This window comes from Pongo pygmaeus, chromosome 20, assembly GCF_028885625.2.
Source record: "Pongo pygmaeus isolate AG05252 chromosome 20, NHGRI_mPonPyg2-v2.0_pri, whole genome shotgun sequence".
Classification (NCBI taxonomy): Eukaryota; Metazoa; Chordata; class Mammalia; order Primates; family Hominidae; genus Pongo; species Pongo pygmaeus.
Window position 1 is genome coordinate 58,688,074 of NC_072393.2, and position 27,761 is coordinate 58,715,834.

The following is a 27,761-nucleotide window of genomic DNA, read 5'->3' on the forward strand; positions in this document are numbered from 1 at the left end:
GTCTCAGACTGCCTAAGTGCTGGGATTAAAGGCGTGTGCCACCATGTCCGGCCTTATTTTTTATATTGTATTTTTATTTTGTTGTCATGGCTGGAGTGCAGTGGTGCAATCATAGCTCGCTATAGCCTTGATATACTGGCCTCCAGTGATCCTCCCCTCTTGGCCTCCCAAATTGCTGGCATTCCAGATGGGAGACAGTCAGCCCAGCTGGAGTCTGCACTTTTTAGAGATGGAGTCTCGCTCCATTGCCCAGGTTGGATTGCAGTGGTGGGATCTCAGCTCCCTGGCCCTCTGCCTTCCGGCTTTAAGCAATTCTTTTGCCTCTGCCTCCCAAGTATCTGAGATTGCAGGCATATGATGCCATGCCTGGCTAATTTTTTTGTATTTTTAGTAGAGATCTGGTTTCACCATATTGGTCAGGCTGGTCGAACACCTGACCTTGTGATTCATCCACCTCGGCCTCCCAAAGTGCTGGGATTACAGGCGTGAGCCACTGCACCTGGCCTGCTCTGATCTCATTTCTACAGCTGCCTCTTTTTCAGTGTTTTAAACACTTGTAGCTATGTGTTCACAACTGTGTATATTTTGAACATATTTCTTTGATTTTCTGGGAGTGAGTAATTACATGTCTGGCACTGATGTCATCAGAACCTTAGATTGTGAAAGAAGTTGCTTTTGCTCAGGTATATAAAAGACAGTCCTGGAACTTTGATTTTTTCTTGTTTCTTTGTGAGATAGAGTGTCACCCTGTCACCCAGGGTGGAATGCAGTGGCACAATCTGGGATCACTGCAACCTCTGCCTCCCATGTGCAAGTGATCTTCTTGCATCAGCCTCCCAAGTAGCTTGGACCACAGAGGTGTGCCACGACACCCGGCTAAATTTTGTATTTTTGGTAGAGATGGGGTTTCACCATGTTGCCCAGGATGGTCTCAAACTTCTGGGCTCAAATGACCTGCCTGCCTTAACTTCCCAAAGTGCTGGGATTACCGGGCTGAGCCACCACTCCCAGCTCATCTTGGAATTTTCTAGAGGAGGAAAACCAAGGCAGCCTATTGGCCCTTCCAGGACATCTCATGGGAATCAGCCACACCTCCTTTCTGCTCACCTCAGAGCTTCTCAGAATAACTTGGTGAAATGTCTCCCGTTGTGAGCCTCAGGGAGTCCACCTGTAACATAGAGGTGAGGAATAAGACTGGAAAAGCTCAGTCAGAGTGACACTGACCGCTGAAATCACTGACAAAATACAGTGTGTGGCTTTTCTTCTTGAGAGTAAAGTGCTCAGTTTGTTTGTTTGTTTGTTTGTTTGTTTTTGAGACTGAGTCTCACTCTGTCACCCAGGCTGGAGTGCAGTGGTGCAATCTCGGCTCACTGCAACCTCCACCTCCTGGGTTCAAGTGATTCTCCTGCCTCAGCCTCTCGAGTAGCTGGGATCAGAGTTGGCTTTCAATATTCTTTTTGGTTGTGGGAGGAAAATGTTCGAAGACCATGTCCCTATGGATCTGTGCCCCCAGGACCTATCTGACCTCATCTCCTACCTGTGTCCTCCTTCCTTCCACTGCTCCACCCACACGGGCCACTTTCCTCTTCCTGGGGCTGAGATTGTTCCTGTCTCAGGGCCTTTGCTTGAGCCATCCCTCCACCTAGGACTCTCTGTCCCCTCAGCCAGCCCCCCATTTGACATTGCAGCTGTGAACCCAGGACTTCTCAGACAGATCTCTGTTAATTTAGAAAGTTTATTTTGCCAAGGTTGAGGACACACCCATGGCACAGCCTCAGGAAGTCCTGCTGACATGTGCGCAAGGTGGATGGGGCACAGCTTAATTTTATACATTTTTAGGGAGACATGAGACATCAATCAATACATGTTAAGATGAACATTGGTTTGGTCTGGGAAGGCGGGACAACTTTAAACAAAGCCAGGGAGACTTGAAGCAGGGAGGGGGCTTCCAGGTCACAGATAAGTGAGGCACAAATGGTTGTGATCTTTGAGGGTTTTTTTTTTTCTTTTGAGATGAAGTCTTGCTCTGTGGCTCACGCTGGCGTGCAGTGGAAGGATCTTGGCTCACTCCAACCTCTGCCTCCTGCATTCAAGTGATTCTCCTGCCTCAGCTTCCCAAGTAGCTGGGACTACAGGTGCACACCACTACAGTCAGATAATCTTTGCATTTTTAGTAGAGATGTTGTTTCACCATGTTGGCCGGGCTGGTCTCGATCCCTTCATCCCAAGTGATCTGCCTGTCTTGGCCTCCCAAAGTGCTGGGATTACAGTCCTGAGCCACTGTGCTGGATCCTTCTTTTGAGTTTCTGATTAGCATTGCCAAAGGAGACACTCAGATACACATGTATGTCAGGGAGCAGAGCGGTGACTTTGAATAGAAGGCGAGTCTGGTTTCCTAAGCAGTTCCTAGCTTGACTTTTCCCTTTTGCTTAAGTGATTTGGGGGCCCCAAATTTATTTTCCTTTCACACAGCCCAACCCTCACACCACCTCTGGTCTATCTTGCCTGTTCTGTGTGATTGCTTTTGTGCCTTTGTCATCCACTGTCTGGATCCTAGTGAGAATAAGGCCCCAAGGGGAGGGCAGAGCCAAAACATGGGGCTGTGCTGGGCTCGCCCCCTCTGAGTGGAGCTCAACCCTGGCTTCACATTAGAGTGCAGAGCATTTTGCAAATAGAGCCTTTGTGCTGCTTTAGTGGGGATTCTTATTTTGATGGGATGGAACCCACCCACAGTAATACCTGCAGTGGTGCAGGTGCTTGTCATCTGTACGCAGCATTGAGCATCGAAGCTCTGTGTCCTCCATTTCTGAGGGCTGAGCTCAGCGTGTGATCCACAGAGAGGTGAGGGGCTGTCCTCTGGATGGGGTTTGATGAGGGATGGGTCTGTGCCCTGAAGGGGAGATCAGTCCAGCCCAGCTCCCCACTGCTGCCTAGTGTGTGGGGGCTTTTCTACGAGAGCAGTGAGAACTGAAGACTAGGGTCAAATATACACTTATAGGTCTTCCTGTGGTAGTTTCTTATCTCTGCATGATTGCTGGTGCAGTGGGCAGCAGAGGACGGTCTTTCTACAGGGTGAGGTCTCCCCTGTCTGTTTTTGCCCCAGGAAGGGAGTGAGTCATTTCTAACATGAAATCTCATCTTTTTTTTTTTTTTTTTAATGGGGAAAAGAAAGATCAGAATGTTACTGTGTCTTTGTAGAAAAGGGAGACAAACTCCATTTTGATCTGTATTAAGAAAAATTGTTCTGCTTTGAGATGCTGTTAATCTGTAACTTTAGCTCCAACCCAACCCTGTGCTCACAGAAACATGTGCTGTATTGAATCAAGGTTTAATGGATTTAGGGCTGTGCAGGATGTGCCTTGTTAACACTATGTTTGCAGGCAGTATGCTTGGTAAAAGTCATGGCCATTCTCCATTCTCGGTTAACCAAGGACACAAGGCACTGCAGAAAGCTACAGGGACCTCTGCCCTAGAAAGCCTGGGTATTGTCCAAGGTTTCTACCCACTGAGACAGCCTGAGATATGGCCTTGTGGAAAAGGAAAGACCTTATATCCCCCAGCCTGACACCCTTGAAGGGTCCGTGCTGAGGAGGAGTAGTGAAAGAGGGAGGCCTCTTTGCAGTTGAGATAAGAGGAAGGCTTCTGTCTCCTGCTCATCCTGGGAATGGAATGTCTTGGTGTAAAGCTGACCATTGGTTCTATTCTGAGATAGGAGAAAACCACCCTATGGCTGGAGGTGAGATATTCTGGCATCAATACTGCTCTGTGACTCTTTGCTACACTGAAATGTTTGTGTAAAGGGAAACATAAATCTGGCCTACGTGCACATCCATGAAGGGTGCCAGCCCCTCCACACCTGTGCGTATTTCTCATCAGGTGGGACGAGAGACTGAGAAAAGAAATAAGACACAGAGACAAAGTATAGAGAAAGAACAGTGGGCCCAGGGGACCGGCTCAGCATACGGAGGACCCACATTGGCACCAGTCTCTGAGTTCCCTCAGTGTTTATTGATCATTATTTTTACTATTTTAGTGAGGGGAGTGTAGCAGGGCAACAGGTGGGGAGAGGTCAGCAGGAAAACATGTGAACAAAGGAATCTGTATCATGAATAAGTTCAAGGAAAAGTACTGTGCCTGAATGTGCACATAGGCTAGATTTATGTTTCTCTTTACCCAAACAACACAATGTAGGAAAGAGTAACAGAGCAGTATTGCCTCCAGCATATCTCGCCTCCACCCACTGGGCGGTTTTCTCCTATCTCAGAATAGAACCAATGGGAATGGTCAGCTTTACAGGGAGACATTCCATTCCCAGGGACGAGCAGGAGATAGATGCCTTCCTCTTATCTCAACTGCAAAGAGGCCTGCCTCTTTTACTACTCCTTCTCAGCACAGACCATTTACTGGTGTCTGGCTGGGGGATGGTAAGGCCTTTCCTTTCCCATGAGGCCATATATCAGGTTGTCTCAGTGGGGACAAACCTTGCACAATACCCAGGCTTTCTTGAGTAGAGGTCCCTGCAGCTTTCTGCAGTGCATTGTGTCCCTGGTTAATTAAGATTGGAGAATGGTGATGACTTTTACCAAGCATACTGCCTGCAAACATATTGTTAACAAGGCACATCCTGGCCGAGCATGGTGATTCACGCCTGTAATCCCAGCTCTTTGGGAGGCCAAGGCAGGCAGATCACAATGTCAGGAGTTTGAGACCAGTCTGACCAACATGGTGAAACCCCGTTTCTACTAAAAATACAAAAATTAGCTGGGCGTGGTGGTGGGTGCCTGTAATTCCAGCTACTCGTGAGTCTGAGGCAGGAGAATCGCTTGAACCTGGGTGGCAGAGACTGCAGTGAGCCGAGATCATGCCACTGCACTACAGCCTCTGTAACAAAATGATACTCCCCCTCAGAAAAAACAAAACAAAAAACAAAACAAGGCACATCCTGCACAGCCCTAAATCCATTAAACTTTGATTCATTACAGCACATGTTTCTGTAGCACAGGGTTGGGGCTATAGTTAAAGGTTAACAGCATCTCAAAACAGAAACAATTTTCCTTAGTACAGATCAAAATGGAGTTTCTTATGTCTTCCTTTTCTACATAGACACAGTAACAATCTGATCTCTCTTTCTTTTCACCACAATCCAGGCACAGTATATTTTCTTAAACTTATTAATGATACAGATGCCTTTGCTTATATGTTTCACTGCTGACATTCTCCTCACCATCACCCTGTTGCCCTGCCGCACTCCCCTTGTGAAGATAGTAAAAATAGTGATCAATAAATACTGAGGGAACTCAGAGACCAGCGCCAGTGCAGGTCCTCGCATGCTAAGTGTGCTGGTCCCCTGGGCCCACTGTTTTTTCTCTATAGTTTGTCTCTCTGTCTTATTTCTTTTCTCAGTCCCTCATCTCCACCTGATGACAAATATCCGCAGGTGTGGAGGGGCAGGCCCCCTTCATTTTTCACATACAGGGTTGATTTCTAAAGACTCGTGTTACATGAGGAAGCAGCTCAGAATGTTGTAAGAGAGCGAGTTAGAGAAACACCATACTTAGAGATGAATTCAGGGGTCCTTTATTAGCTGGCGACCAAGAGACAGATTCACGCTCAAAATTCTCTCAGCCCTGAAGAAGGGGCTAGATTTTCTTTTATACCTTGGTCTAAGAAGGGGAGGGGATAGCCTAGCTGAAGCAATTTTACAGAAGCAGAATAGGCAAAAAGTAAAAAATTAATGGTTACAGAGATAGTTACAGAAAAATAAACAGTTCCAGGCGCAGGGGCTTGAACTATCACTAAGAGATAAATGCAGCGGCTTTTAGGTACCTTCCACCAAGCACATTCCCAGGGGCTGCTGGTACAGCCTGCCTGAATATCTTATCAGCAGGTGCATTCCTGGATGTGCTTGGAGTCAGCTTGTGCTATTTATTCCCTTAAGGGGGATAAAGGGCGCTGCAAGTGAAGAAGCTAAAATGGAGTCTGTCTGGCTCTCTCTCTAGGAGAGTCACTTAGGTTAAAACAAGGTAGGGTAGCCCGGCACGGTGGCTCACGCCTATAATCCCAGCACTTTGGGAGTCCGAGGTGGGCGGAACACGAGGTCAGGAGATCGACACCATCCTGGCTAACACAGTGAAACCACATCTCTACTAAAAAATATGTAAAAAATTAGCCAGGCGTGGTGGCGGGCGTTTGTAGTCCCAGCTACTTGAGAGGCTGAGGCAGGAGAATGGCGTGAACCCAGGAGACAGAGCTTGCAGTGAGCGGAGATCGCACCACTGCACTCCAGCCTGGGTGACAGAGAGAGACTCCATCTCAAAAACAAACAAAGAACAAACAAACAAACAAAGTAGGGTATCACAAGAAGAGGAAAGAAAAGGAGCCAGGGCTGGCTCTTCCTCAGGTGAAGTGAGATTCCTCGGTGGATTAATCTCTCTCCTTTCTGAAATGCCAGGTATTGTAGTAGCCAGTCTTTGTCTGAGTCTGAAGCGTCCTGCCTGACAGGCTCACTCGCACTCACCCATGCCTTTTCTCAGCTCCTCTCATCTGCTCTGAGATTCCATCTCCTGTGACCCAGTGACAAGAACTTCTTAAGAAGCTCCACTGGGCATGGTCCTGGGAGGGGCTTACACCCAGACATGGATGGACACGGGGTGTGGGCCCCTTGGTGTCATTGCTGCTGGGCAGGCTGGATGGTTCAGGGGCCACATCTGGATGTCAGCTCTTTGTGGACCAGATTAGAGAAACAACATATGAAATACATGTTAATGTGCACAGATATCTGGTAAATTCTGAAAAAGGAGACCAATAAAGGGAGATAGTTTGTATCTGACTTGGTAATGCATTTGAAATCACTTTGGGGGCGGGGCCTGGGGTGGGGCAAGAGGGAGGAGGCTGCTTGGAGGCAGCGCTGGACAGTGGGACGGGGCGGGGCCAGAGGCTTATCCTCGTTTGGGGGCGGGACCTGAAATGGGGTGTTGTTCTTAAGGGCAGGGCCTGGCTGCGATGGATCGGGCTCTCTCCTCAGCTGGGTCCATGATGTGACGTGCTGTCATCCTCTTGACCTGCAGGACTGGATCCCCCGGGTGCTGATTGGTGGATTGTTTCTGGTGTGCCGTGATATTACCCCTAATATCACAGGGATGCTTCCTGCCCTTTTTAAGTTAGCATTTCAAACAATCGAAGTTAAAACAACACATTGTAGTGGGCCAACTGTACTGAACGCTGAGTCGTTTTTTCTCTGAAGTTGAAAATGGTTTTAATGCAAAGCGCCTTTTTTGAGCAGGCAGAGTCGTGCATCCTGCAGGCGGGGTGAACTCCCCTCAGGCTGGGGCAGGCTGGGGGACGGGGCAGGTACCTCGGTAAAGGGGTGGAGTGGGGCGCTGCTTACAAAGGGGACTGACAATTAGAATGGCTTAGTAAACTAAGCAAGGTCCTGGGTTGTTTGAGTGGATAATGGAAATAGAAAGGTGACACGGAAAACTGCCTATTATACACAGGAGGTGGAGGAAATTTTCATATTTCCTGGAAATAAAGCCAGAACTCGGAGCAGTGGGTCACACCTGTCATCCCAGCACTTTGAGAGGCCGAGGCGGGAGGATTGCTTGAACCCAGGAGTGTGTGATCAGCCAGGGCATAATAGTGAGACCTTGTCTCTACAAAATATATATAAAAAAAAAATCAGCCAGATGTGGTGGTGCACACCTGTGTTCTCAGATGCTAGGGGCACTGAGATGAAAACATCACTTGAGGCCGTGCGCGGTGACTCATGCCTGTAATCCCAGCACGTTGGGAGGCTGAGATGGGCAGATCACCTGAGGTCGGGAGTTCAAGACCAACCTTACCAACAAGGAGAAACTCCATCTCTACTAAAAACACAAAAAAATTAGCCAAGCATAGTGGCCTATGCTTGCAGTCCCAGCTACTCGGGAGGCTGAGGCAGGAGAATCGCTTGAACCCGGGAGGCAGAGGTTTTGGTGAGCCAAGGTCGAGCCATTGCACTCCAGCCTGGGCAACAAAAGTGAAACCCCATCTCAAAAAAAAAGAAAAGAAAAAAAAGAAAACATCACTTGAGCCAGGGAGTTGGACGCTGCACTGATCCCTGATCTCACTAGCACACTCTAACCTGGATGACAGAGCTAGACCCTGTCTCAAACAAACAAGCAAATAAGTGAGAGGCATAATTCCTCCTTCAAAAATAAAGGAAGAGATTTTCTTTCCTGTAGTCTCTTTTCTTAGGATATTTATTTAGAAAATGTGTAAATGAATTTTCTCTGTCTTCTGAAGTGGTATGTTTTTTGAGACAGAGTTTTGTGCTTGTAGCCCACGCTGGAGTGGAATGGCATGATCTCCATTCACTGCAGCCTCCATCTCCCGGGTTCAAGCAATTCTCCTGCCTCAGTCTCCCGAGTAGCTGGGATTGCAGGCATGTGCCGCCATGCCCGGTTAATTTCATATTTTTAGTAGAGAAGGTTTTTCTGTGTTGGTCAGACTGGCCTCAAACTCCTGACCTCAGGCGATCCGCCCGCCTCTGCCTCCCAAAGTGCTAAGATTACAGGTGTGAGCCACTGCACTCGACCAGAAGTGGAATTCTTTAGAAAAGAACTAAACTATTTTTTAGCTTAATGACCCAGGGATGTATTTCCGAAGGACTTGGGAGCTCTCTTTGAAAGGCAAACAACAACAGAGATAGTACTTGTATCTCAGTAGGAAATTAAATTATTCAAACATCAAGTGATTCCAATTTAAAGCAATGGACATTTAAACAATTCTGAGCCTTGAGAGGAATGTGGTCATGCAACTAGAGTCCAGTGGAATACAGGCGCAACTTCTAAGAGTTTTCCTGTAAGTAATTTGGAAAACTGGCCATGCACAGTGGCTCACGCCTGTCATCCCAGCACTTTGGAAGACTGATTCTGGCAGATCACGAGGTCGAGAGATAGAGATCATACTGGCCAACATGGTGAAACCTCGTCCCTAATAAAATACAAAAATTAGCTGGGCATGTTGGTGCATGCTTCTAGTACCATCTGTTCTGGAGGCTGAGCCACTAGAATAGGGAGTCGGAGGTTGCAGTGAGCCGAGATTGCGCCACTGCACTCCAGCCTGGTGACAGAGTGATACTCCATCTCAAAATAAATAAATAAATAGCAATAAAAATAAAAAAATAGGAAGACTAAGCAGCCCCAGCGAGAAGACCTCCTCAGAGCATTGTGACTTCTTACACAGTGATAATGTAACCTTCCTTGAAGTGTATCAATCCATCACCAATCAAGTTGCTGCAGCCTATGCAGTGGTCTTGAATGAAAAATGTGGTGATTCTGCTAAAGCTTCTGTGTCTTTCCCTGTGTGTGAAATGTTAACGTCTCTACTTTGGAATGCTGATCCCATTCATTTGGAGTTGATGTTTCCAGGTGGCTTTCTTCAAGCTTTGTGTTCACATTAACTCTCTACTTAATCATGTATTTTAAATTTTAATATTTACTGCTGATGTCAGTTTCTGTCTTATTGCAGGAGCAATAAGACAGAAGAGAGGGCACCTGTTGCCATGTTGTAAAACTCACACTTGTCAAAAAGACATGGGTTAGGGTTTCTTCCCCTCCCTCAGGATGACGCTAGTTAGCTGACACAGATGGTCACCTCCATTACCAAGTAGAGCCAGGATGAACTATGTGTGACCAAGGGTGTTGTCAAGTCCTCTTCCCTGAGGACTGATTAGTGTTTATCTTGAAAACATGTACTTAATGGGTTGTATAGAACACTGAAGTGTCTTTCTCTCTTTTCAACCTCTTAGCTGTTTGCCTCTATTTCCCATCACATTCTGGTCTAAGGCTTATTGATTTATTTATTTAGAGACGGAATCTCGTTCTGTCACCTAGGCTAGAGTGCAGTGGTGCGATCTCAGCTCATTGCAATCTCCGCCTTCAGAGTTCACACCCTTCTTCTGCCTTAGTCTCTCCGAGTAGCTGGGGCACCACGCCCGGCTGATTTTTTTTTTTTTTGAGATGGAGTCTTGCTCTGTCACCCAGGCTGGAGTGCAGTGGTGCTATCTCAGCTCACTGCCAGCTCCACCTCCTGGGTTCACGCCATTCTCCTGCCTCAGCCTCCCCAGCAGCTGGGACACAGGTGCACACCACCACACATGGCTATTTTTTTTGTATTTTTAGTAGAGACGGTGTTTCACCATGTTAGCCAGGATGATCTCGATCTCCTGACCTCATGATCCGCCTGCCTCGGCCTCCCAAAGTGCTGGGATTGCAGGCGTGAGCCACCGTGCCTAGTCTCCCGGCTCATTTTTTGTATTTTTAGTAGAGATGGGGTTTCACCTTGGTGTCCATCTCCTGACCTCGTGATCCGCCCGCTTCGGCCTCCCAAAGTGCTGGGATTACAAGCGTGAGCCCCCGTGTCTGGCCCTAAGGCTTATTTATTAACAAAATGGTTTTTATTTCTTTCTCTGTTATCGTCGTGGAGATGATTTCTCATTTGGGAGAATATTTTTTAGTTTTCAGTTATATTTTGTCAACATTTAAAAAGCAAAGTAAAGAATATTTCTTGGGGCAGGCATGTTGGCTGACGCATGTAATCCCAGCACTTTGGGAGGCTGACGCAGGCAAATAACTTAAAGTGAGGAGTTCGATACCGGCCAGGTCACCGTGGTGATACCCCGTCGCTACCAAAAATACAAAAATTAACCGGGCATGGTGGCGCACGCCTGTAATGCCAGCTGCTCCCGAGGCTGAGGCAGGAGAATCGCTTGAACCCAGGAGGCAGAGGCTGCATTGAGTTGAGATCTCGCCACTGCACTCCAGCCTGGGCAACAGAGAAATACTCTGTCTCAATAATAATAATAATAATAATAATAAAGTAATAGATCTCTTCCACAAATGTGCTGGGACAACTAACTGGATATCCACATGGAAAAGAGTAATGTTGGATCCCTATGTCACACCATCAAAAATTTTATTTAAAAAGTATTATTATTTTTTTTTAAAGGGAAAAGGCCAGGGCGCGGTGGCTCACGCCTGTAATCCCAGCACTTTGGGAGGCTGACGTGGGCAGATCACCTGAGGTCGGGAGTTCAGCCTGGCTAACATGGTGAAACCCTGTCTCTACTAAATATACAAAATTAACTGGGCGTGGTGGCGCAAGCCTGTAGTCCCAGCTACTCGGGAGGCTGAGGCAGAAGAATCGCTTGAACCCAGGAGGCGGAAGTTGTAGTGAGCTGGGATCACGCCACTGCACTCCAGCCTGGGCGACAGAATGAGACTCTGTCTCCAAAAAAAAAAAAAAAAAAAAAGGGAAAGGGAGAGAGAGAGAGACTAGGAAGGAAGACCTGCCGCAGTGGGTGTTACTTTGTCTCCCAGGCTGGCTTGGAACCCCAGGCTCAGCGATTCTCTCCGTTGTTTCCTGAGTAGCTGGGACCTGAGGCTCCCGCCCCCGCGCCTCTGCTGTTTTTAAGCAGCAGGTGGTGACCTCACTCCTCCCTGGCCTAAGCACTCCGACCCGCCTCCCTGGCGGTGGCTTTAAGGAAGTCTCTGAAGCTGAGCTCAGGGTGGACTCTCCCTCCCGAGTGAATGGAGATAGAAAGGGAGAGGACATCTATTGTGTTCTGTGGGCCATCAGCATGACATCGTACGTGCCGCCCAGGCAGGGCTTTGCATTTCACATTCTAGTTTGCATCCCGGTTCCAGACAATTCCAGGGCTTTGGAATCGTGCCTCAGATTTTCTGGCGCTCTTGCCTCCACAACCTGAAAACAGAGAGGCTAGGAGCGAGGCTGAAAGACGCGCAGGTCCCGCCCCGGCCCCGCCCTCTGCCGGTTCTAAAGTGCGAGGTCTCACCGCCTCGCGCCCCGCTGCTACCTCGCCCAGGCCCCGCCCACCTCCTCCCACCTCTCGCCCAGGCCTGGCTTCCGTCCTGCCCGCGGAGATTAACGCAAACCCGGAAGCGGATCGGGTGGAGTGAAGGTCACATCGCCATGGTGAGTTTTGCTCTGTGTTGCATTAAGTCTCCGCTTCCCAGGTCCCGCCGCTTCTGTCCCTGGGACGTGGGGTCCCCACAGACCTGGAAATTCTCGCCCATCTTCCTTCGCCAGAGCAAATTGAGACATCCCAGTGAGAGGCCGGGTGTCGCTTCCTTTCGGGTTTAAAGTCGTCTGGAGGCTGGTCCCGTCCCCGGTCTGTTTGCTATAGGGCAATGTATATACTTTCTATTGCGTAGTTTTTCTGCTCAAAACCTTCTTCTGACTCCTCCCGCCCCGCGCTTTTTAAAATCCTCACCCACGAGGTGGATTCTTGCCCGGGGCGCGCCTCCCAGCCACCCCTCGTCGGCCCCTGGAGCGCCGCGCCGCAGCCCCAGTCCCGGGGAGGCCGCGTCTTCTGCCTGGTCCTGGGATCCTGCAGACCCCATCCTTCTCCTAAGGCGCCGTCCCCACGCCCCCACGTCCCTACTCGTGCCATAGCCTGCTGCTCCCCAGGTCTCCCCTCCGCAGTCACCGCTTCCATTGAACTCGCACTGGGGAGGACCCAGGGCCCTGTCCTGTGACACGGGGTCTTTTTGCCTGCCGAGCTCCAGCCCCTGGAAAACGCGCTCCTCCGGGATGCAGGCGTCTTACTCCAAACCCCTCCTGCGATTGTGTGGGCAGAAGGGATCAGGAGACAGAGAGCAGTAGAAAACCTGAGACAGAGAAAAAAAGAATAAGAAAGGCCCATAACAGATGGCAAAATAGAGGACTGGTGAGGAATATGCCAAGATATGGCAAAAGTGGGGAAAAAAAGCAACAAAAAAACCTAGGAAAGCAGGAGGAGAAAAGCAACTGGAGAAATGTAGAGAAAACCTAGATGTACACAGAGATGAAGGACGGCAAGGTAGGGGGGTGGCAGCAAAGAGGGACGCTCATCAGAGTGAGGGAGAGAGGGAGGGATTTGGAGCCAGGGCAGACAGAGCAGAGTGGTGCTGGTGGCAAAGAGAACAGAGGGAGAACCACAGCAGGGAGGACACCTGGGGATCTGGGGTGTCACAGAGTGGGGACAGGGGAGTATATCAGGGAAGAGAGAATTTAACAGGGAGAACAGAGGAGGCGCAGACATGGGTGAAGAGGCAGAAATAGATGGAGATTGAGGACGATTAAAAGATTGGGGAGAAGGAGCAATAAGAGGTTAAATAAGTTGCGAGGATGGAGCAGAAGAGATGGAAGAGAAGGAATAGAAGGAAGAAGGGGATAAACAGCAGAAGAGAAGAGCGGTACAAAATGAAGAGCAGAATCCCAGGGAGAAAGAAAAGAAAACAAGAGCTAGAGAGAGAAGGGGAGAATGAGAGATATGTACAGAATTAGGGAGGGAAGCACAGTAATGAAGAAAGGGGGGCTAGGCACAGTGGCTCATGCCTGTAATCTCCACACTTTAGGAGACTGAAGCAAGGGGATTGCTTGAGTCCAGGAGTTCGAGACCAGCCTGGGCAACATAGTGAGACCCCTATATCTGCCGAAAAAAAAAATAAGGAAATAACCGGGCGTAATGGTGTGCACCTGTACTCCCAGCTGCTCTGGAGGCCGAGGTGGGAGGATGACTTGAGCTCAGGAGGTCCAGGCTGCAGTGAGCTGAGATCATGCCACTACACTGTAGCCTGGTCAACAGAGCGAGACCTTGTCTCAAAAGAAAAAAAGGGGCAAGAGACTGGGTTTAGATCAGTGGGTGAGTTCATTGGATATGATTACTTGTGACATGTTGACTTACCTGTATATAATCTAATAACTAAAAACTTGTTTAAATTATACAGATTGAGAATTTTAAAATTGGTGTCTATAAGACATGTACATTCTATAAATCTTGGCATCAGAGGGTATGTTCCACTTGGAATCCCTGTTCAACCAGAGGGAAGTGACTTATTCAGTTGTGAATCCCTCTCTTCCCTTTTCCTAGGATTGGGAGGATGTGGGGTAGTGAAGTGGGAAAAAAGTCACTGTCTGTTATTACATAATACTTTCAATTTAATTAATTAAATAATATTTTGAGACCGGGTCTGGCTGTATCATACAGGCTGGAGTGCAGTGGCATGATCCTCTAACTGCAGCCTCTACCTCTTGGACTCAAGCGATCCTCCTACGTCAGCCTTCTGAGTAGCTGGGACCAGAGGCATGAGCCACCAAGCCCAGCTGCTTTTTATATATATATATATATTTGTAGAAACATGGTTTCACTACGTTTCCCAGGCTGGTCTCAAAATCCTGGGGTCAAAGGATCCTCCTGCCTTGTCCTCCCAAATTACTGGGATTACAGATGGGATTACAGGGATGGCCCACCGCGTCTGGCCTACGTAGCCCCCCTTTTTTTTTTGAGAGGGAGTTTTGCTCTTTTTGCCCAGGCTGGCATGCAATGGCATGATCTCAGCTCACCACAACCTCTGCTCCCTGGCTTCAAGCAGTTCTACCGCCTCACCCTCTGGAGTAGCTGGGATTACAGGCATGCACCACCATGCCTGGCTAATTTTGTGTTTTTAGTAGAGATGAGGTTTCTTCATGTTGGTCCAGGCTGGTCTCTAACTCCCTACCTCAAGTGATCCCCTGCCTGGGCCTCCCAAAGTGCTGGGATTACTGGCATGAGCCACCACTCTCAGCCCATAGTAGTTTTTAAAAGGGACATCAGGGCGTGGTGGCTCACGCCTGTAATCCCAGCACTTTGGGAGACAAAGGTGGGTGGATCATGAAGTCAGGAGTTCAAGACCAGCCTGGCTGACACAGTGAAACTCAATCTCTACTAAAAAATACAAAAATTAGCCAGGCATGGTGGCAGATGCCTGTAATCCCAGCTACTCCGGAGGCTGAGGCAGGAGAATTACTTGATCCCGGGAGACAGAGGTTGCAGTGAGCCGAGATTGTATCACTGCATGCCAGGCTGGGCAACACAGCTAGACTCCATCTGACAAAAAAAAAAAAGAGAGACAGATAGAAAAGTAAGGAACATCAAAGTTGGGTGTGGTGGCTCATTCCTGTAATCCCAGCACTTTGGGAGCAAATCACTGAAGGTCAGGAGTTCAAGACCAACCTGGCCTACATGGTGAAACCCTGTCTCTACCAAAAATACAAAAATTAGCTGGCCATGTAGACACATGCCTCTAATTTCAGCTACTCTGGAGCCTGAGGCAGGAGAATTACTTGGACCTGGCTGGGAGGCAGAGGTTGCAGTGAGCCATGATCACACTGCTGTACTCCAGCCTGGGTGACAGAGTGAGACTGCATCTCCCAAAAAAGAAAAATTAGCCAAGGGTGGTGGCATGCATCTGTAGTCCCATCTACTCAGGAGGCTGAAGCAGGAGAATCTCTTTAGGCAGGAGAATCATGCCACTACACTGCAGCCTGAGTGACAGAGCATGACTTGGTCTCAAAAAACAGAAAAAGAAATAGCAATCAGCTCTTTAATGTCTCCATTTATAAAAGCAGTAGTCCTGGCCATGTGCCGTGGCTCACACTTGTAATGCCAGCACTTTGGAAGGCTGATGCAGGTGAATCACCTGATGTTGGGGGTTCGAGATCAGCCTGACCAATGTAGAGAAACCTCGTCTCTATAAAACTCCAAAATTAGCTGGATGTTGTGGCGCATGCCTGTAATACCAGCTACTCTGGAGGCTGAGGCAGGCTAATTGCTTGAACCCGGGAGGCAAAGATTGTGGTGAGCCAAGATCGCGCCATTGCACTCCTTCCTGGGCAACAAGACGGAAACTCTGTCTCAAAAAATAAAAAAATAATAATAAAAATAAAAGCAGTAGACCTATTCACGTGTAGTCAACCCCATGACCAAATTCTCTCACAGGCACCATCTGCAGGAACATGCTATTGGAGAATAAGAACTCTGAACATCACTTTTGGCCAATATAAACGTTCAGACCAGGGAGCCTGCATCATATTTTTGATGTTTTTATTGTGCAATTTGTTTTATACAATGTTTTCTGTGATCGCAGTTTATAAATTTTCCCAGTACACATTCTATGTTTTATATTTTACACACAGTTAACTAGATAACTAAGGGCAATGAATATATATAAAATTGCTGTATTGCCTGGTATTATGTAACTGTACCTGTGACATCATCATTGCACCCTCTGACACTGTTAGTCAGTGTATTTAATGCTGTGTATTTACTTGAACTCATACATCAGAAGGTAGTGATCTTAACATGTATTTCAGTTCTTATAGTGTGTGCTGGTGTTAAGTAGAAGTTGTGGCTTTTTTCTTAAGAGAGAATTGTTTAGAATTCTGCAGGCTGTATAAATGTACTTATTATTTGCTTGCTGGTTTTATCATGGGTTAGAATAGTTTACTGATTAATATTTAAGATTTCACATATGGCTTTTCTGTATATGATATGTAATGGAACTGACACACTGCACTTGTTAATTTCAATAAGTTCCTGTTCTGCGTGGATATAGGTAATTTTATGACAGGTATTCAGAAAAAGGTTGTATTAACTTTTTTTTTTTTTTTTGAGACAGAATCTCGCTCTGTCACCCAGGCTGGAGTGCAGTGGCACAATCTTGACTCACTGCAATCTCCGCTTCCCAGGTTCAAGTGATTCTTGTGCCTCAGCCTCCCGAGTAGCTGGGACTACAGGTGCCCGCCACCATGCCTGGCTGATTTTTGTAATCTTTTCTTACCTTCTCTGTGCTATGATTATTTGACAATACAGCATTTCCATTGGTTTTGGTTACCCTTACATAAGCTTCTTGTGGATTATTTACCAATATAGTATATTGTGTGGTCTTTTAGCATTTATTTGTGTACAGTAGATATTGTGTAAATATGAAGAATATATACTTTTCATTGATGTGACAGTGATATGTTTTTGGTGAACTGTGATACATTTTAGGGTCACAGTAGAAAAATACTCCTTACTTTAGGCTTACACATGTTTGTGCCCTGTCAGAGTTTTGTCATATTGGAAATAGGCTTCCATAGAAATGATTTGAAGGACACGTAATTGCCCTTTATTTATTAAAGAATCTTATTTCTTTTATATTCCTAAACTTTGAAGATCATGTTTGGGAAGTTCAAAATAAGTATTGTTTTTTGTGTCATATTTACACATTTCAGTATGATTTACCATCTGGACTTAATTGGAAATGTATTGGTGTTTATATTTTGTAGATATCTCTTCCAAATGCTTGATGAAAAAGGTGGGAGGATCACTTGAGCCAGGAAGTTGAATGCTGCAGTGAGCCCTCTTTTTGCCACCACACTCCAGCTTGGGTGAGTGAGCTACACCCTATCTCAAACAAACAAGCCAATAAATGAGAGGTATAATTCCTCCTTTGAAAATAAATATTTTCTTTCCTTTCATCTCTTAGGACATTTATTTAGAAAATTTGCAAGTGCATTTTCTGTCTTCTGAGGTAGTATGTTTTCTTTCTTTTCTTTTGTTTAATTTTCTTTTATTTCCTTTTCTGTTCTTTTCTTTTCTTTAATTTTCTTTTACTTCCTTTTCTGTTCTTTTCTTTTCTTTCTGATGGAGACAGAGTTTTGCTCTTGTTGCCCAGGCTGGAGTTAAATAGTGTGATCTCGGCTCACTGCAATTTCCATCTCCTGGGTACATGAGATTCTACTCCTTCACCTTCCAGAGTAGCTGGGACTACAGGCACCCGCCATAATCCCTGGCTGATTTTTATAGTTTTGTGGAGACGGGGTTTCACCACATTGGCCAGGCTGGTCTTGAACTTCTGATATCAGATGATCCTTCAGCCTCGGCCTTCCATAGTACTGGGATTACAGGCGTGAGCCACCGTGCCCGGCCCAGGGATGTATTTCTGAAGAACTTGGGAGCTCCTTGAAAGGCAAACAACAGCTGCGTGCAGTGGCTCATGCCTGTAATCCCAACACTTTGGGAGGCCAAGGCAGGTCAATCCCGAGGTCAGGAGTTCGAGACCATCTGACAAACATGTTGAAACCTTGTCTCTACTAAAAATACGAAGAAATTAGCCGGGCATGGTTGCACATGCCTGTAGTCCCAGCTGCTCAGGAAAATTGTTTGAACCTGGGAGGCAGAGGTTGCAGTGAGCCGAGATTGTTCCACTGCACTGTAGCCTAGGTGACAAAGCGAGACTCCATCTCAGAAAAAAAAAAAAAAGGCAAACAACAAGATAGATTGTACCTGTGTCTCAGTAGGAAATTAAGTAATTCAAACATCAAATGATTCCAATTTAAAGCTATGGACATTTAAATAATTCTGAGCCTTGAGAGGAATGTGGTCATGCAACAAGAGTCTAGTGGAATGCAGGCGCAACTTCTAGGAGTTTTCCTGGCTGACTGTCATGGCTCAAGCCTGTAATCACAACACTTTGGGAGGCCAAGGCATCTGGATCGCTTGAGGTCAGGATTTCAAAACCAGCTTGGCCAGCTTGGTGAAACCCTGTCTCTACTAAAAATAGAGAGAAATTACAGGTGCCTGCCACCCCGCCCAGTTAATTTTTGTATTAGGGTTAGTGTTAGAGTTTCTCCCCCTCCCTTGGGGTGAAGCTAATTAGCTGACAGAGATGGTCACCTCCATTACCAAGTAGAGCCAGGATGAACTATGTGTGACCAACGGCTTTTCAAGTCCTCTTCCCCGAGGACTGATTAGTGTTTATCTTGAAAACATGTACTAAATGGGTTGTATAGAACACTGAAGTCTCTTTCTCTCTTTTCAACCTCTTGGCTGTTTGCCTCTATTTCCCATCACATTCTGGTCTAAAGCTTATTTATTAATGAAATAGTTTGTCTTTCTTTCTCTATTATCGTTGTGGAGATGATTTCTCATTTGGGGGAAGACTCTGTTTTTCAATTATATTTTCTCACATTTAAAAAGTGAAGTAAAGAATATTTCCTGGGCCAGGCACGGTGACTCACGAGTGTAATCCCAGCATTTTGGGAGGCCGAGGCAGGCGGATCACTTGAAGTCAGGAGTTCTAGACCAGCCTGGCCAACATGGTGAAACCCCGTCTCTACCAAAAATACGAAAGTTAGCTGGGCATCATCATGTGCTCTTGTAATACCAGCTACTCCAAAGGCTGAGGCAGAAGAATAGCTTCAACCCAGGAGGCAGAGGCTGCAGTGAGCCACGATCTCACAACTGCACCCCAGCATGGGCCACAGAGAAATACTCTGTCTCAAAAATAAAAAGAAAGAAAAAAGTAAAAAAAGAGAAAGTAATAGATCTCTTTCGCAAATGTGCTGGGACAACTAACTGGATATCTACATGGAAAAGAATAATATTGGATCTCTATGTCACACCATGAAAAATTTTATTTAAAAACGGTTAAAAAAAAAAACCGGGTGGGGTGGATCACATCAGTAATCCTAGCAGTTTGGGAGGCTGAGGCAGGCGGATCACAAGGTCAGGAGATCGAGACCATCCTGGCTAACATGGTGAAACCCTGTCTCTACTAAAAATACAAAAAATTAGCCGAGCATCGTGGTGGGCGCCTGTAGTCCCAGTTACTCCAAAGGCTGAGGCAGGAGAATGGCGTGAACCCGGGAGGCGGAGCTTGCAGTGAGGCAAAATTGTGCCACTGCACTCCAGCCTGGGCGACAGAGCGAGACTCCATCACAAAAAACAAAAAACAAGGAGAGAAAAGAAAAAGAGCGAGGGAGAGACGAGGGAGGGAGCCCTGCGGGAGGGGGTGTTACTTTGTCACCCAGGCTGGCCTGGACCCCCAGGTTCAGCGATTCTCCCGCCGCTGCTTCCTGAATAGCTGGGACCTCAGGTTCCCCCCCCTCCACCCCTCCCCTGTGCCTGCATTCCTGCTGTGTTTAGGCAGCAGGTGGTGACCTCACTCCTCCCTGGCCTGAGCACTGGGTCCCGCATCCCAGGGGAGGCCCTAGGGAAGTCTCTGAAGCTGAGCACAGGGTGGACTCTCCCTCCTGAGTGAATGGAGAATAGAAAGGGAGAGGATTTCTATTCTGTTCTGTGGGCCCTCAGCATGAAATCGTATATTCCGCCCAGGCAGGGCTTTGCATTTCACATTTTAGTTTGCATCCCCGTTCCAGACAATTCTAGGGCTTTTGAATCATGCCTCAGCCTTCCTGGCCACTCTCACCTCCAAAAACCGAAAAAACAAAGGCGCTGGGTGCGAGGTGGAGAGATGCACAGGTCCCGCCCGCCCCGCCCTCTGCCGGTTCTAAAGGGCAAGGTCTCTCTGCCTCGCGCCCCGCCTCTACCCTGCCCAGGCCCCACCAAACTGTTCTCGGACCCCGCCCAGGCCTGGCTTCTGTCCTGGGCGGGCAAACCCCGAGGCGGATCGCGTGGAGTGAAGGTCGTACCGCGGCGCGTGCGTTTCGCTCTATCTTATATTAAGTTTTTGCTTCCCAGGTCCCCGGCGCGTCTGTCCCTGGGACGTGGGGTGCCCACGGACCTGGAAATTCTCGCTTGTCTTCATTCATCCAGAGCAAATTGAGATGTCCCAGTAAGAGTCCGGGAGTTGCTTGCTTTCTGTTTGAAGTCATCCGGAGGCTGGTCCCGTCCCCGGTCTTTCTGCTATAGGGCAATGTATACACTTCGTATCGCTTAGTTTTCCTGCTCAGAACCTTGTTCTGACTCTCCCACCCCATTCTTTTTAAAGTCCCCACCCGCGAGGTGGATTCCCGCCCTGGGCGCCTCCCAGCCTCTCCCTCTTCTGCCCCTGGAGCAAAGCGCTGCGGCCCCAGTCCTGGGGAGGCTGCGTCTTCTGCCTGGTCCTGGAATCCTGCAGGTGCCACCCTTGTCTTAAGGCGCCGTCGCCCCCTACATCCCTCCTCGTGGTGGGCCCTGCTGCTCCCCAAGTCTTCCCTTCGCAGTCACTGCTTCCCCTGAACCAGCGTAGGGCAGGTCCCAGCGACTTGTCCTTTGACCCCAGGTATTCTTGCCTGCCCAGCTCCACCCGCCGGAAAATGCGCTTCTCCGCGATGCAGGTTTCTTACCCCAAACCCGCAAAGTGGTGCTGGTGGCAAGGAGAACAGAGGGAGAACCGCAGCAGGGAGGACACCTGGGGATCTGGGGTGCTGGAGAGTGGGGAGAAGGGGGCGTAACAGGGAAGAGAGAATTTAACAGGGAGAGCAGAGGAGACGCAGAGATAAGAGGCGGTAATATATAGAGATTGAGGACGATCGAAAGACTGGGGAGAAGGAGCAACAAGAGGTTAAATAAGGACCGGGCGCCTTGGCTCATGCCTGGAATCCCAGCAGTTTGGGAGGCTGAGGCGGGCGGATCACCAGAGATCCGGAGTTCAAGACCAGCCTGACGAACATGGAGAAACCCCATCCCTACTAAAAATACAAAGCTAGCTGGGCGCGGTTGCACATGCCTGTAATGCCAGCTATTAGGGAGGCTGAGGCCAGAGAATCGCTTGAACTTGGGAGGCGGAGGTTGCGGTGAGCCGAGATCGCACCATTGCACTCCAGCCTGGGCAACAAGAGTGAAACTCCGTCTCAAAAAAAAAAAAAGAGGTTAAATAAGTTGTGAGGATGGAGCAGAAGAGGTGGAAGACAAGTAATAGAGGAAAGAAGGGGATAAATAGCAGGAGATTAGAGGGGTACAAAATGAGGAGCAGAATCCCAGGGAAAAAGACAAGAAAACAAGAGCTAGAGAGAGAAGGGGAGAATGAGAGATATGTACAGAATTAGGGAGGGAAGCACAGTAATGAAGAAAGAGGGGCTGGGCGCAGTGGCTCAAGCCTGTAATCCCAGCACTTTAGGAGACCGAGGCAGAGGGATTGCTTGAGTCCAGGAGTTCAAGACCAGCCTAGGCAAAATAGTGAGACACCCCATCTCTTTCAAAAAAAAAAAAAAAGAAAAAATTAACCGGGCACGATAGTGTGCACCTGTAATTTCAGCTACTCTGTAGGCGGAGGCTGGAGGATCACTCGAGCCCAGGAGCTCCAGGCTGCTGTGAGCAGAGATCATGCCACTGTACTCCAGCCTGGTCAAAAGAGCAAGACCCTGTCTCAAAAGAAAAAAAAGGGTGGGGGACTTCAGGTACAGATGAGTGGGTGAGTTCATTGGATATGATTAGTTGTGACATGTTGACTTCTGTGTATATAATCTAATAACTTGCTTAAATTATACATTGAGTTTGAGAATTTTAAATGTCCTATCTGTGAGCCGTGTACATTCTATAAATCTTGGCATCAGAGGTTAGCTTCCACTTGGAATCCCTATTCAGCCCGAGGGCAGTGACATTCAATTGTGAGTCACTCTCTTCCCTTTTCCCATGTTGGGTAGGAAGTGGGGCAGTGGTGTGGAAAAAAAAAATCGCTTTCTGTTATTACATAATACTTTTAATTACTTAATATTTTGAGATAGGGTCTGGCTCTGTCGCTCAGCTGGAGTACAACGGCGTTATCTACTCTAACTGCAACCTCGACCTCCTAGGCTCAAGCGATCCTCCTCCCTCAGTCTCCCGAGTAGCTGAGACCACAAGTGTGAGACACCAAGCCCAGCTAGTTGTTTTTTTTTGGTTTGTTTGTTCGTTTTTGTAGAAACAGGGTTTCAGTATGTTTCCCAGGGTGGTCTCAAAATCCTGGGCTCAAAGTTTCCTCCTGTCTTGGCCTTGCAAAGTACAGGGATTACAGGGATGAGCCACCGCGCCCGGCCTATATACTAATTATTATTATTATTATTAGTTTTTTGAGGTAGAGTTTCACTCCTGTTGCCCAGGCTGGAGTAAAATGGCACGATCTTGGCTAATGAGTATCTCTGCGTTTAGGGTTGAAGCAATTCTCCTGTGATACTCCCCCTGAGTAGCTGGGATTACAGGCATGTGCCACCATGCCCTGCTAATTTTGGATTAAGAGGCCGAGGCAGGAGAATCACTTGAACCCAGGAGGCAGAGGTTGTGGTGAGCTGAGATCACACCATTTTACTTCAGCGTGGGCAATAAGAGCGAAACTCCGTCTCAAAAAAAACAAAAAAGAATGGAGCAAAACAGGAGAGGGGCATAAAATGAGCAGAAGCCCAGGGGGAAATGCAGAGAAGAAACAGATGGAGAGAGAAAGTGAGAAAGGGCTAGGTATAGAATGATGGAGGGAAGCAGTAATGAAGACGAAGGGGGACCCTGAGTGCAGATGAGCGGTGAGTTGATTGGATGTGATGGTGAAGTGATGGCATGTTGCTTTCTCTGTATATAAGGTAACAAATTTAAAATTTGTTTAAATTATACCGATGAGAATGAGAGTTGGAAAACTCCTGTGTCTAAGTGTGGTGCATTTCATAATTATGGCGTCAGAGGCCAGCTTCCCTCTGCAACCCCTCTTCAGCCAGAGGACAGTGACTTGACTCATTAGTTGTGGATCACCCTCTTCCCTTTTCATGGATAGGGTGGGGAGTGGGGGAGAGAAGTAGGGTAAGAAGTGACTGAGTCTCTGTTATTATATGGAATGTGATGAAAGGAGTATTAAAAGTGCTTTTGTTCTCTTTTTGTAATTGGTTTCCTTTTTTCTAGTTCCTCTTCATTACTTTAGTTTTTTTTTTTTAATTTTTGAGATGGAGTCTCTCTCTGTCACGCAGGCTGGAGTGCAGTGGAGCGATCTTGACTCACTGCAACCTCTACCTCCCAGGTTCAAGGAATTCTCTGCCTCAGCCTCCCAAGCAGCTGGGATTATAGGCGCCTGCAACCACACCTGTCTGATTTTTATATTTTTAGTAGAGACAGTTTTCACCATCTAGGCCGGACTTGTCTTGAACTCATGACCTTGTGATCCACCCACCTCGGCCTCCCAAAGTGCTGCAATTACAGGCGTGAGCCACCACGCTCGGCCTCAGTAGTTGTTTTTTATTTTTTAATTTTGCTTTTAATTTACTTATTTTTGTTATTGTGGTTTTTTTTTGTTTTGGACAGAGTTTTGCTCTTGTTGCCCAGGGTGAAGTACAATGGCGTGATCTTGGCTCACCACAAACTTCACCTCTGGGGTTCAAGTGATTCTCCTGCCTCAGCCTCCTGAGTAGTTATGATTACAGGCACGCACCACCATAGCCGGATAATTTTGTATTTTCAGTAGAGACGGGGTTTCTCCATCTTGGTCAGGCTGGTCTTGAACTCCTGACCTCAGTGATCCTCCCACCCCAGCCTCCCAAGGTGCTAGGATTATGGGTATAAGCCGCTATGCCCAGCCTTTAATTGTTATTTTTTTGAGACAGTCTTACTGTTTCCCACACTGGAGTGCAGTGGCAGGATCACAGCACTGTGCAGTGGCAACCTCCTGGTCTCAAGTGATTTTCCCACCTCAGCCTCCGGAGTAGCTGGGACCACAGGCACGCCCCACCAGGCCCAGCTAATGTTTAGATATATGTATTTATTTATTGAGACTCTCTGTCACCCAGTCTGGAGTCCAATGGCACGATCTCATCTCACTGCAAACTCCGCCTCCTGGGGGTCAAGCGATTTTCCTGCCTCAGCCTCCTGGGTAGCTGGGGTTACAGGTGTGCACCACTATGCCCTGCTAATGTTTGTATTTTTAGTAGAGGCATGGTTTCTCCATGTTGGCCAGGCTGGTCTCAAACTCCTAACCTTGTAATCTTCCTGCCCCGGCCTCCCAAAGTGCTGGGATTATAGGCGTGAGTCACCATGCCTGGCCTCATTGTTTTCAAAGTATGATATATTTTCAAATATTTCTCCTTTGACCCAAGATTTCATTAGATCTTTATTTTTTAACCATTTTAAAATTGTTTCTCTATGAAATTTTTTTGAGTTTACATTGAGGTCTGTGTGCTTTCTAGTCTTTATCATATATCGAAAACATTTTCTACTATGTGATATATGTTGTTAGGTTGTTTCAGTGTGTACTTGATAATGATATCAAGGACTTTTTTTCTTTACCCTAACATGAAAATTTAGTTGAAGTAGCCTATTCCATTTTCTTTACTTATGTCATCTGAAAAAATGCTAATCTGTGAACTTCTAAGTAAGTATCCCCCTCGAGTCCCTCTGGTCCATAATATTCTCTACAGATGTTGAAGGATGGGCTGGATTGACTTGGAACCTTGGTTTAGCAGAGCCCATGTGTTCATGAGAAAAGCATTTGCTCAGATCTCATTTCTACAGCTGCCTCTTTTTCAGTGTTTTAAACACCTATTGCTATGCACGCACAGTTGTGTATATTTTGAACATTTTTCTGGGAGTGAGTAATGATACATTTGGGATTGCTGTCATCAGAACCTTACAACTTGAAAGAAGTTTCCTTTGCTCAGGTATATAAGATGGTCCTGGAATTTTTGTTTGTTTTTCTTTGAGATGGAGTGTCGCTCTGTCGCCCAGGCTGGAGTGCAGTGGCATGATCTCAGCTCACTGCAACCTCCACCTCCCTGGTTCAAGCAATTCTTTTGCCTCATCCTCCCGAGTAGCAGGCACTACAGGCCCCTGCCACCACACCTGGCTAATTTGTGTATTTTTAGTAGAGACAGGATGTCACCATATTGGCCAGGATGATCTCAAACTCCTGACCTTGTGATCCGTCCGCCTCAGCCTCCCAAACTGCTAGAATTACAGATGTGATCCACCCTGCCCGGCCTTTTTTTTTTTTTAACCGTTTTAAAATAAAATTTTTCATGGTGTGACATAGAGATCCAATATTATTCTTTTCCATGTAGATATCCAGTTAGGTATTACAAGGGTGAGTCACCACTCCTGGCTGGTCTGGAAATTTTCTAGAGGAGGGAGACCAAGGCAGCCTATTGGCCCTTCCAGGCCATCACATGGGAATCAGCCACACCTCCTTCCTCCTCACCTCAGAGCTTCTCAGAATAACTTGGTGAAATGTCTCCCACTATGAGCCTCAGTGAGCCCACCTGTAACATGGAGGTGAGGAATAAGACCGGAAAAGCTCAGTCAGTGACACTGACCCCTGAAAGGACTGACAAAATACAGTGTGTGGCTTTTGCTCTGGGAGAGGTAGTGCTCAGTTTTAACTTGAATTTTAAAGGGATTCCAGTTCTTCAAATATTTAAAAAAAAAAAAAAAGCACAAGATGAGCAAAATCAGGGGATTGGACTCAAATCACCTTGAACCTTATCATCTCACAGCTTTAACCCACCTACACGACTCCATGTCCCCTGCAGGCCTCGCCCCTGAGCTCTACAATCCTGTGTCCAGTTGTCTCCTCAGCTCTCTCCTGGGACATCAAACAGGCATCCCCACCTTCAGGTGTCCACAAGTGGCTTCCTAAACCCCCAAACACATTCCTTTGCAGTCTGCACATCTCAGATGAGAGTGACTGTGTACTTCCGGAAACTTAGCCTAACTTGACAGCATGCATTTTAAATATGGGAAATAAATTACTTTATTTGTAAGTGTTGTAATTTATAATATAAAGAGAAACTTTATAAAGTACAATGCCATGATCTCAGTTCACTGCAACCTCTGTGTCCTGGGATCAAGGGATTCTCCTGCCTCAGACACCCGAGTAGCTGGGATCACAGTCGACTTTCAAAATGCTTTTGGGTTGTGGGAGAAAAATGTTTGAAGACCATGTCCCTATGGGTCTGTGCCCCCAGGACTTCTCTGACATCATCTTTTACCTGTGTCCTCCTCTCTTCCACTGCTGCAGCCACACGGGCCACTTTCCTCTTCCTGGGGCTGAGGTTGCTCCTGTCTCAGGGCCTTCACTTGAGCTGTCCCTCTGCCTAGGGCTCTTCCCCTCAGCTGCAAGTGACAAGCAGCCTTTCTTTCCTAGGTCCTTGTTCTGATATCATCTTCTCCAGGTTTCCTTTGTGATCTCCCAGAGCCCCCATTTGACGTTGCAGCTGTGAAACCAGAAAATCTTACAGAGATCTCAGTTAATTTAGAAAGTATATTTTGCCCAAGGTGGTCAGGGCAGAGCTTAATTTGATACATTTTATGGAGACATGAGACATCAATCAAAATATGTAAGAAGTACATTGGTTTGGTCTCGGAAGTTGGGACAACTTTAAACAAAGGCAGGAAGACTTGAAGCAGGGAGGCGGCTTTTAGGTCACAGAGAAATGAGGCACTAATAGTTGCAATCTTTTGAGTTTCCTTTTTTTTTGAGATGAAGTCTCATTTTGTCACCCAGGCTGGAGTGCAGTGGCACGATCTTGGCTCACTGCAACCTCTGCCTCCTGGGTTCAAGTGATTCTCCTGTCTCAGCTTCCCAAGTAGATGCCCAGATCATTTTTTTTTCCAGGGGGGGCTTTGAAGGGGGCATCAGTGCAGCCCGGGTCCCCCCTGCTGCCTCGTGTGTGGCGGCTTCTCCATGAATGGAGTGAGATCTGAAGACTGGGGTCAAACATACACTTGTAGGTCTTCCTGTGGGACTTCCTTATCTCTGCATGATCTCTGGTGCAGTGGGCAGTGGGGGACTTCTTTCTACAGGGTGACATCTCCCAGTTCATGTGGTTTTGTTACAGGATGGGAGTGAGTCATTTCTAACATGAAGTCTTATTTTTTTTCACTTACAGGATTGATTCTAAAGACTCATGTTACGTGAGGAAGCAGCTCAGAAGAGGAAAGAAAAGGAGCCAGGCATGGCTCTTCCTCAGGTGAAGTGATATTCCTCTGTGGATTAATCTGTCTCTTTCCTTTCTGAAATGCCAGGTATTGTAGTAGCCAGTCTTTTCTGAGTCTGAAGCATTTTGCCTGACATGTTCGCTTGCACTCACCCATGCCTGCCTCAGTTCCTCTCAGCTGCTCTGAGATTCCATCTCCTGTGACCCAGTGAGATGAACTTGGGAAGAGGCTCCACTGGGCATGGTCCAGGGAAGGGTTCACACCCAGACATGGATAAACATGGGGTGTGGGCCCGCTGATGTCAGTG

At 47.3% G+C, this 27,761-nt stretch overlaps 1 protein-coding gene across 3 annotated transcripts in view; it reads left to right on the forward strand.

The window, feature by feature from the left end:
* The first annotated feature begins 11,862 nt into the window (after window positions 1–11,862).
* The window catches only part of ZNF808 (zinc finger protein 808), a 41,933-nt gene continuing 26,034 nt past the window's right edge, over window positions 11,863–27,761 (forward strand). The window contains exons 1-3 of one of the 3 annotated variants that reach the window (XM_054461941.2): window positions 11,863–11,976; window positions 17,134–17,235; window positions 27,406–27,486. In XM_054461941.2, coding sequence (XP_054317916.2) covers window positions 27,424–27,486 — 63 coding nt within the window. In that variant the 5' untranslated portion in view covers window positions 11,863–11,976; window positions 17,134–17,235; window positions 27,406–27,423. The remainder of the gene's footprint in view (window positions 11,977–17,133; window positions 17,236–27,405; window positions 27,487–27,761) is intronic. The other 2 variants (XM_063658318.1, XM_063658319.1) reach the window with 2 other exon arrangements.